Source organism: Myxine glutinosa, chromosome 2 (genome assembly GCF_964187855.1).
Source record: "Myxine glutinosa chromosome 2, kmMyxGlut1.1, whole genome shotgun sequence".
In the NCBI taxonomy this organism is placed as follows: Eukaryota; Metazoa; Chordata; class Myxini; order Myxiniformes; family Myxinidae; genus Myxine; species Myxine glutinosa.
The window spans coordinates 86,766,159-86,777,802 of NC_136262.1; the positions used below are offsets into that span (position 1 = coordinate 86,766,159).

The 11,644-nt window shown below is 39.4% G+C and overlaps 1 protein-coding gene across 13 annotated transcripts in view; it reads left to right on the forward strand.

Annotated features, from left to right (window-relative positions):
* Positions 1-11,049, forward strand: part of LOC137422340 (tight junction protein ZO-1) — a 633,827-nt gene extending 622,778 nt beyond the window's left edge. For all 13 annotated transcript variants that reach the window (XM_078771176.1, XM_078771169.1, XM_078771173.1 and 10 more), the window contains 2 exons: positions 6,490-6,633; positions 7,039-11,049. In XM_078771176.1, coding sequence (XP_078627302.1) covers positions 6,490-6,633; positions 7,039-7,133 — 239 coding nt within the window. In that variant the 3' untranslated portion in view covers positions 7,134-11,049. The remainder of the gene's footprint in view (positions 1-6,489; positions 6,634-7,038) is intronic.
* The last annotated feature ends 595 nt before the right edge of the window (positions 11,050-11,644 follow it).

Genomic DNA, 11,644 nt, shown 5'->3' on the forward strand with positions numbered 1-11,644 from the left:
ATATACTGTACATAATAAAAGACAATGTAAAGAAATAAACTGGTTTTATTAAGTGTATTTACCTTGAAGATCAGACGAAGATGCTGGCGGAGGTGGAGGGGATAACTTTTGCCTTTTTCGCCACACTTTCCTCGCTTTCACTTGCAGGGCGTTTCAAGAAAAACCTGTCCAACGAGGTTTGTTTCTTCCTCCCTTTCAAAATGTTTCGAAAATGAGTGAGGCAAGTGTCGTTACACAGCACTCACTTTCTTAGGACCCATGGTTAAAACTAAGAAATTTTCCAAAATAACCAAAATGCGAAAACAAAGCAGCAGCGATATACGGCAGAGATACTGTACTTGCACGGCAAGATAACCACGTGACCGGAACCCACCTGGTGGCGGCTGGCGTAAACTCAAAATAACCAACATGCGAAAACAAAAATGCAGCGATATACGGCAGAGATACTGTACTTGCACGGCAAGATAACCACGTGACCGGAACCCACCTGGTGGCGGCTGGCGTAAACTCAAAATAACCAACATGCGAAAACAAAATGCAGCGATATACGGCAGAGATACTGTACTTGCACGGCAAGATAACCACGTGACCGGAACCCACCTGGTGGCGGCTGGCGTAAACTCAAAATAACCAACATGCGAAAACAAAAATGCAGCGATATACGGCAGAGATACTGTACTTGCACGGCAAGATAACCACGTGACCGGAACCCACCTGGTGGCGGCTGGCGTAAACTCAAAATAACCAACATGCGAAAACAAAAATGCAGCGATATACGGCAGAGATACTGTACTTGCACGGCAAGATAACCACGTGACCGGAACCCACCTGGTGGCGGCTGGCGTAAACTCAAAATAACCAACATGCGAAAACAAAAATGCAGCGATATACGGCAGAGATACTTGCACGGCAAGATAACCACGTGACCGGAACCCACCTGGTGGCGGGTGGCGAAAGCTCGTAACTCAGATCTCGGCTCGCATCTCAAAGCAATAAACCGCACCGAGCGACGGCTCGTATCTCGAAAAACTCGTAAGTTGGTGCACTCGGAAGTCAAGGTTCCACTGTATATATATATATATATATATATATATATATATATATATATATATATATATATATAGATATATATATATATATATATATATATATATATATATATATATATATATATATATATATATATATATATATATATATATATATATATATATATATATATAGATAGATATATAGATATATAGATATATAGATATATAGATATATAGATATATAGATATATATATATATATATATAGATATAGATATATATATACATATATATATATATATATATATATATATATATATATATATATATATATATATATATATATATATATATATATATACACAAAGAATTAAGTTAAGCACCCCTACACAACGAATTAAGGTAAGCACCCCCTAATATATATTCTTTGTGTATATGTATACATTGGCATATATTCTAAGGTATGTGAGATCAAATAATGATTGGTATGACATTAGCAATTATCCATTGATGAAATGCAGATGAGTGCACTCGTAGGGTTGAGTTGGGTTGAGTAGTGATCCGATCACGTGGGTCCTACACACGGTATTGACGCAAAGATCGCTAGAGGTCTTCTCAGAACAATGACTGTACGTTAGAAAACATAAACGTCATCCACACTGTCCGTGATGGACCTATAGCTCCATACTTAAATTGAGGTGAAAATATGCCTAAAATTCCCAAAAAATGTCACCTTAAATTATTCAGAATAAAATATTGAAAACGGCATGATTGTTATGTTTTTATGTGACCATAATATCACTTCTCCAGAAAATATAGCAATATCATGGGTATATTACACTGTTTTGACGACAACAAACTTGTAATGTGCGAGGTTGTAAAAAACCGGGGGGGGTGCTTAACTTAATTCTTTGTGTATATATATATATATTGTCGCGATCCCGGCTGTTAAATGCTTCCAGCCCGGAATACGGACGTTAATGTCCGGGCTTCAAGTAGTCCACGGGGTGGACAAAGAGAACTCAATAAACACAACTGTGTTTTAACCGGCCTCTAGGGGTAGGCACGATGATTTATTGGCTCGATCTCAAAAACAATGGATGGTAACAGAGTGGAATACACAGCACAAAGCCTGCAGGAACTGTCGGCACCAGAAGCTCCAAACACGACACAGGCAATATGACTCACAGTTCCAATCTACGATATCCGGGAATCACTCGTTCTCTTCCGGAGTTACTCACTCTTAAAATACAGAACTATAAACGATCAGCACAACTCGGCTGTCGTGAGGCTTAAAAAATCCCCGTTTTTCTATTTTCCACTCGACGCCTTCGAGCCACGTCCGTCGCACAAGATGGCGGCCGGCTCTCTCACCGTCCACCAATCGCGTGCCGAATCGCCACCCAATCGCGTGAGGCTGAAAGGAGGTCACGTGACGTGGTGGGCGGGGCACTAATTTGGTGAGAACAAGGTTGTTTCTCACAATATATATATATATATATATATATATATATATATATATATATATATCTATATTATAATAGCCGTAGATGATTCTGTCTGTCTGTCTGTCTATCTGTTGGGTGTCTGTCCGGGGTGTGGCTTACTCGGTTTGCAGAGTAGCTCCACCCATAGCTCCACCCATTCTGGGAGTGGCTATAAACAAATATCCACCATTTTATTAACTCGCATAGCTTTGAGTCCTGTTTTGTAGGCCCGTGGTGTCTTGCTCTCCCCCAGTTTTATTTCAAATCAAATTCGATAAATCATTTCATTTTTCACAGTCGCTAACATAGTTTTAGACTCGGTTGAAAAAAACCGGGAAGAAAATCCGATGAAAGTTGCCGTTTATAGAACGAAATGAATTCTCAAAGGCCTGTAACTTCAAGGCCATTGAGTCTCTCTCACGCCTTTATCTCCAATCTAACTCACCATATGATTTCATTTTTATCGATGGTTTTACTTTTAGACTCGGTGTCAGCAATAATTGAGAACAATCCACACACGCGGGAAAATGCAGAGATATATTTTTTAAAATCGCGTCATGGTGTATCATACACCGCCCAACATGACACCGCCGGCAATGTGTCGATATATATTAAAAATTCACTTTTGCTTTTCCGTTATGATATATTACTATTTCGTTTGATGATAGTCGTCACAAAAACGTCAACAATGATGCCGACACATATTTCTTCGTTTTTATTTCATTCAACATATTAGCCGGAAGTAAAATATGTTTCAGGAAATTACCGAGAGATATTTCTTCGTTTTTTTTATTAGTTATGTGCGCATACACTTTAAATAGGTTTATTTGAAATCTTTAATTTTCCACAATATAATTTACTTGCCATTTATCATTTGATGATTACGAGACAAATTCCTCTTGAGGATCGTGACAATTCATGCGTTGCGTGGAAACTTCCATTTCCAAAATGAATGAGACGATCGATGAAGAACGACTCGGTGTCACCAACGCGGGAAAATGCAGAGATATATTTTTTAAAATACACCATATCACCGCACAACACCGCACAACAGCCAACAAGTATCATACACCGCCCAACAGCCAACGAGTATCATACACCGCCCAACATGACACAGACAGCAACATGTCGACATTATCGCTTTTTCTTTAAACCGAGTGAACCGAGCCGAACCGAATACACCGCGTGAATTCACCGAGCGAATTTCAGCCAATTCCACCTATTTCTTCGTTTTTATTTTATTCGTTACCAGCAGAAGTACCCAGCGTTGCCGGGCGGGGGAGGGGGGAAGGGCACGTACACTTTAAACATGTATATACATGTGGGATGTGGGATGTGGGATGTGGGACATGTGTACGTGTGTGTACGTGTGTACGTGTGTGTGTGTGTGTCTGTTTTTGTGTGTGTGTGTGTGTGTGTGTGTGTGTGTGTGTGTGTGTGTGTGTGTGTGTGTGTGTGTGTGTGTGTGGAGATGTATATATGTGTATATATGTGTATATGTGGATACATATGTGTATACATATTTGCATATGTGTATATGTGTCTGTACGTGTGTGTGTGTGTGTGTGTGTGTGTGTGTGTGTGTGTGTGTGTGCATGTGTGTCGATGTACGTGTGTGTGTATGTGTATATGTGTGTGGGTGTATATGTGTGTGTGTGTGTATATGTAAACATGGGCCGGTGTGTGTGTAAAGTGTGAGGAGGTATTGGAGAGGAAAATGCAGAGATATATTTTTTTAAATCGCGCCATGATGATAAACGAAAATACACCGCCTAAAATAACAGTCGACATATATTTAAAATTCGCCATACACATCCATGCGGGAATCCCACGGGCATGGATGTGTGTGACATTTCGACATATTGAGTTACATGCTGCGCCTGCACATTCAGTTATATAAGATGGTTACTGGCAATTGATCACATCCACAAATGATGTAATCCACACAATTTATGTACTTTACATAACGTTAATAGGAATACATGCCCGTGTAGATGGGAATGACATATAATTCACCGAAAACGTTGAAGCAACCGCATAATATTACGGTGATGTTTAACTCTGAGAATAGTTCTAAATTTAAAAAACTTTCTTCTGATATTTGTGATTTATTTCAAACAAACTGTATTTCCCATCTACACGGGCATGTATTCCTATTAACGTTATGTAAAGTACATAAATTGTGTGGATTACATCATTTGTGGATGTGATCAATTACCAGTAACCATTTTATATAACTGAATGTGCAGGTGCAGCATCTAACTCAATATGTCGAAATGTCACACACGTCCATGCCCGTGGGATTCCCACGGGTGACCCCGCTAGTATATATATATTATATATATATATAGATATATATATATATATAGATATATATTTATATATATTGTTACGTGGTCCTCCCGGTAACTACCTGGTCTTGGTGACCCCCGGACCGTGGGAGGACCCCGCCAGAAAGATATCTGATTTATACGCTTTCGTAGCGCAATCAATATGAAAGACACAATAATTCAAGTCAATAAGAAACCCCACACCAAGGATCCGGATTACTCAATAATATATTCTCCAATCAATCAACAACCATCAACAATCAATCACCAATATTACTAAGATGGCCATCTCATATATTTCCCTCCTTTCCCCACTCACGACCCCTCAATGGTCACTGTCCCTCACAAAGTCTCTGGGCCCCTCCAGACCAAGGTGATGGTCGACTTCTCCGCACACGGGCGGTTGAACGAACCCCTGGTGGACGTGCTCCAAACGTGCATGTCGCATACCGGGAACAGCTGCTGCAGCACACACCTCCTTGTAAAGCAAAGCGGGCCAAGCCAAGCGGGCTCGCAAAGCGCGCGAGGCCCAAGGTGCGACCCGTACGCGTCCTTGTAGACGTTGAGGCGAACTGTGCCGGACGCTTGGTTCCGTGCACGAACCCCCGGCAACTGGACGCGTAACCGGTAATTACCCCGCGCAGGTAACTCCTCTCGCCAGACGGGCTTTCAAACGCAGCGTTCCCCACGCTGCTCAATATCGACACCGCTCGCGTCGGAGCTGGGCGAGGAGAAGAAGATGGCCGCTTCTCCCGGACCTTGTCTTCTTCTTTTCTTCCGGTTCACCATCCCGTTTCCGGTCTCCTGTTATCCAGAGCGCCCCTAACCATTTAACCACAACAACCTTTAATAGAATAAACATTAATAAGCAATGACCTGAATAGTAATTCACATAAATCCGTAACAATATATATATATATATATATATATATATATATATATATATATATATATATATATATATATATATACATATATATATATATATATATACACATACATACATACATACATACATACATACATACATACATACATACATACATACATACATACATACTAATCCCACACAGGCTAATGTTACTCCCCTTTCTAAACTGGTGCTTCCCCCCTATGGCTAATGCTCCTGTGCCCTGTAATAGTATAATAGTATTTCTGCTCGTATAAACATGGCTGTGATCATTTGTCGGTCAATGGGTGTTATTGCCCAGTTATATACTTATTTCAGACAGCCATGTTGTTTGTGCAAAACACCTCCAGCATTGGCTTCCACCGATATGTATGTTTATGGAGTGTATACAGATCAATGTGCTGATACCCTTCAATCACCATAGGAAATTAGGAATACATTTGCATGTCCAATAAAAACAATGCAAATTCAAAACTTTTGTTGCTTATGTTTTTTGTATGAAGAATATGTGACTTGGTATCTCAGTTTTTATTTAGCTATCACTTGTGCTTTTTCTTCTTGGATTTCTCTGTGTCCCATATTGGTTTTTTGCTTGTTTCCTCTCTCGGTAAAGTTCAACTATGGAAAACTTTACTGGGGGTAAAGGGTTGTGACCAAAATTGCAAACACTGATTTATAAGGTGATAATTGCATTTCCTCATGCCAACACTGACCAGGCTGGGATGCACACAGGTGAGACACTCCTCAGCCCGCTTGTGATGTGTGGTCCTCACGGACTTAAGTTCTTGAAACCTGTGGAGCTACGTTTACCACACTGCGCGGCCATGAGTCCCGATGGCTGGTCTTTTGCACTCAAGTCCTCAGAGTCTGCCTTAGGTACTGAACCTATGATAATTTCAAAAATTGAATAAGCATCACAAATGCAGATAATATGCTTGTGTGCAAATGACAATGTATATCGTCTTTGAAATTGTCAATAATACTGCCGACCAAGTTGAATCGGAGAAGAGCAATGTAACATTGATAATGGACTTTTGTATGTGATTGCAGAGCACACAATGTACCTTTTCCCCCCCGAAACCAGATTGTAAAATAACTCAGCAAAACTCCCTGTTCAATTAATAAGATGTTAATAGAAAAAGTATACAGTGCATTTTGCATACTTTGTACATTATTTATATCGATTTATAAGTGTTGGTTTATCTGAACACACAGTTTATTCAAATTATTACATCCTGAATATCTTTCTAATCGACCTTGCTCTTCTAACTTGTCTCGCAGGTGACCCAAGGAGGTGGCCGAGTATGGTGTTGCCCGGAGACCCAAATTACAATATCAGCACGAACAGTGTCTCGGTGCTCATTGATCACTTTTGATGCTTCGTCGACTCATCATTCTCGTTCACCTTGGGTCGCTTGTTGCCCCCTTGTCAAAAGGCAATGCAATAGTGTGTGGCCATGTCGGCCAGCCAAGTCGATGCATACCATTTCTGAATGAACGCACCTTGGCTTGGGGAAACGTGTGCAATGTTCTGGCAGCACTGAGTAATGCCACATTGGTTGCCATGTTGAAGGATTTTCGTTGTTGACTTTGTTGGAGGCTAAAATACGGAATGCCACAATGGCTGTTGGACAAAATTGGAAATGGCGACATGGCTTTGAAATAAAAATGCAAAATTGCACTGTGAGTGGGATAATTCCAAAATGGTGCTATAACAGGGATAAAATCCAAGATGGTGACATGACTGGGATAAAATCCAAAATTGAATCATGACCATGCTAAGATCCAAGATGGTGGCATGACCCGGATAAAATCCAAGATTGCGGCATGACCAGGATAAAATCGAAGATGGCAGCGCGACCAGGATAAAATGCAAGATTGCGGCATGATCAGGATAAAATCCAAGATGGTGGCATGACCAGGATAAATCCAAGATTGCGGCATGACCAGGATAAAATCCAAGATGGTGGTATGACCAGGATAAAATCCAAGATGGCAGAGCGACCAGGATAAAATCCAAGATTGTGGCGTGACCAGGCTAAAATCCAAGATGGCGGCGTGACCAGGCTAAAATCCAAGATGGCGACGTGACCAGAATAAAATCCAGGATGGTGCCCTGACCTGGAATACATTGAAACTGGTAGCAAGGCTGAAAATAAAAAAAACTCCTATGGTTAGGATATAATTAAAATTGCATAGATTGCAAGATATGATTTTAAAAAGCGACATCATACTGTGCAAGGATAAAATTCAATAAGGTGCTGTGACTGAGATAAATCCACAATTATGTCAATACTGTGGAATGACGTTCCAAAGTGGTGGCCTGACTGTGTTAAAATATGGAATGGTGCCGTAGCTGTAAGAGGTAATTCATAATGCTGCCACGATTACATCAGAAAGTTCAAAATGCATCCATCTGAGTTCCTTTACATCGGGGCAACTCGAGCACTGACTTTGTTTGTATTCGGATTGCAATTCTGATTGTAACATTGTTGTAATTCATATTGTAAATCAGAACCTGATTGCAAAGCAAATATGATGTAAGATAGAGATGCTATGATGCATAATTTTGACTGCAATGGGATGGATGCATACAAGTATAAAAATGCAGCTTATACTTTAACCAGGTTTGACAGAATGAATGCAAATTTGTAATCGTGGGGAGAGGTAGATGTATGCTTTAGTTGGATGACATAAATAAGATAGCATGTCGTAAAGGTTATCGGTTTTAGAATTTACTCGATCATACAAGACATATGATTTTCTTTTGGGATTACTACTGAAGAGTCGTTATAAGCCGGACGTAATTAAGAAAACAAAAATACTTTGTCATTTTACAAAGCACACTCAGTAGGTCAAATAACGTTTGCTCAATTATCATCGTGCAAATCATTTTCTTCATTAGCATGCATTTCAACGCCATGGAAATCATTCATGTGCATGATGCAGAAACAGGGTTATGTATGATGTGGTGTGATGGTTGGCATAAAATGCTATTAGGCCATACAGCTCTAAGCAGTAATGGATACCCAGTGTAAAGAGAATGCAGTACTTGCACAGATATTAAAATGATTTTTCTTTAAAATCAATACTTTTGAAAATGGAAAAGTGCTGGAGAAAGAAAATTGCAATAGAGGAAAATCTCAGATGCTTGTAATAAAGTTATTGTGGATTGTATTTGGCTGTCGCCACAGGCAAAGGAGATGAACTGGTGTTTGGGTGAAGGTAAAACCGAGATATATGGCACACACGTGGGGCATTATAAAAGTTATATGAATGAGATACTCACAATAAGTCGTACTTAAACCAATTTTTCTTTTCAATATAGGGGTATAATAAGCAATAAAATGTTTGTTTCATCCTAACATATGTGTGTGTATATATACACGTTATACATATACTGTATAATTATACATATACTTGTGTGTATATATATATATATATATATATATATATATATATATATATATATATATATATATATATATATATATCTACCTTGACGTATCTTGAATTATGGTGAGTATCTCGTTCGTATAATTTTTTGGGCACCTATTCTTGTAAGCAATAAGAAAGACATGCTAATCACAGCTATATAATTGAAAGCAATTGGATGAACTGACAAATCTAAATTTTAACATATAGTACAGCACCCTAGTCAAAAATTGCAGGTGTACTCGGCACAAATGAAACACAACAGGGTACCACGCATGAGGCTTCCAAACATCAGGCTTTACATGATGTTAACATGTTTATGCGGCTGGCCGCACTCAAATACACAGCACTATCACATTGTCATACCATGTGGTTTTGAATGAAATAGAGCTAAAGTCTATGCCAATGAACTATATGCTAATAATTGATCAAAACCTGATCTGTTTCTTGATTAAGCAGCCAAATTGCATTAATGCATTTCTTTAAATGCTTCTTTAAACATTTCATCAACGGATTTCTTTCCATCTTCAGTGTGTCCGCTCCATTGCACTTTAATCATCTCTTGGAATCCTTCGGCGATATTGTTATACTCGAGATTGGAAACCACACTGAGTGGTGGAAAAGTATCTCCGATTTAAGAGAAAGTATTAACTTTGAACTAATGCCGTGAATTGCGTTGTGCGATGCTTGCTCGGGTAGTTTCCAGTTCTGCCATCCTGCTTGAAGCCATGGCTCTCCACTGTTTTCATATGCTCGTTGTCATGGCGAAGTATGCATGTCCCTGTGCCTCTGGAACGAGCTTTGACTGCAAGGTAAACCTATATCTTGCATCCATTAGGTATGCCAGAACATTTATAGAATCTTCGCGTAAAATTACTCCGTCTGTACTGCTATGATGTACATAGTTTAAATAATCTTTAAATAATTTGGACATCCTCATTTCAAAGACATGCTTTATGGGAATTATGAGGATGAAACATGTTAACTTTGGCCGTTTTCCCATGCACAGAACAATCGATGTAATATAGCCTGGGCGGCTGTGCAATTTTGAAAATATTCGATAAAACTTTGCATTTCGCGGCCACTCACTTTTGCTATGAATGCCTTACATGTTTTATAATCTCCAAGGACGGTGTACTATATGCGCAGAATGTTTCGGCAATTTTTTCTACAATCTTTATGCGGATAATCTTTTTCTTTGGGTGGGGTGGGTGGGGAGCGAGGGGAGGGGAGTGATATGTACAAAGTTTCATAAACTCCATGCATAATAATGCCAACCATTTCAAGAAGTTCCTTTCACTTGCCTAAAGTCACTGTTGTCACTCAACAATGCCTGGCATTGACATACAGGCCAAACTCCGTTTTGTTAATCCCATTTGTACAGTTTTTTAGTCGTCATAGCAGGGAGCTTTTGAAACAATATGTTTTGTCAAAAATTCACAATAAGCAATACATATGGTTAATATGATGATTTTCTTACCTGTTTATATTGTAAAAGCAATAGTTTTATACAGATGAGAGGACACAGTGCACTGCCCACCAGACAGCAATAAGGTATTGTACCCCATGATGGTGTTTCCTTCCTGCAACCTCACCATGCATGGCCGGAGACCCACAAAAGCCGCATTTTTCTGTGCTCAAAGATCCATGCTTTATATCATGATTTCTCAATTAACAACAGCTTGGGAATGATGTCTATTCGATAATATCTTAGTTGTATAACGAAAATGCATGACATTATCAGTATTTTATTACCAGTATTTTAATGTATGTAATGAGGCATCTTGCGCGACCTTTGAACTGATACAAATTGTTCACTTTATGTCACCAGATAATAAACTGATTTGCAGCCATGCATTTCCGCTTTTCTTTTTCACTTAATAGTGCTGAGCCAAGGTGGGGGATAGTGGGGCAAATATATTTTGTGTTGTGGCTAATAACCCCCCTTGTCTGCACCAGGGGTCAGTAAACCACTTGCGCTGTGGCACATGTACAGTCAAAAATAGAAAGTCGTCGTCTCCCCTCGCAAGGGAGAGGGGCATTTGTGCCCATGATTACTGCGAAATGCAAAATTTGGAGGATCCCTGTTTTGCCCATCCCTGTTTTGTTTTTTTCCCCCTATGATTTTCAGATGCACACACACATACATATACAGAGAATCGCCTTATTTAATTAATATCGTAGGACGTCCACATGGACGTTCCAGATGTTGGCCACCTCTACTCCAAGTGAGTCTGATGGTTTTGTAGAGTTTGGTGCTTTTGAAAGAAAATCAAAAGAAGCAAATTTTTTGTTTCAAATCAAAATTTTAAGTTTCAAAATTTACAACTGAAAATACCATGAATGCCTTTGACCAAAAAAAAAAAAATAGATGATCCTTGGTCATTCTTTGGAAAATACCACTATTTGAAGATGATTTGATGTTGACATTGATCTCCGAGGCAGAACTTCG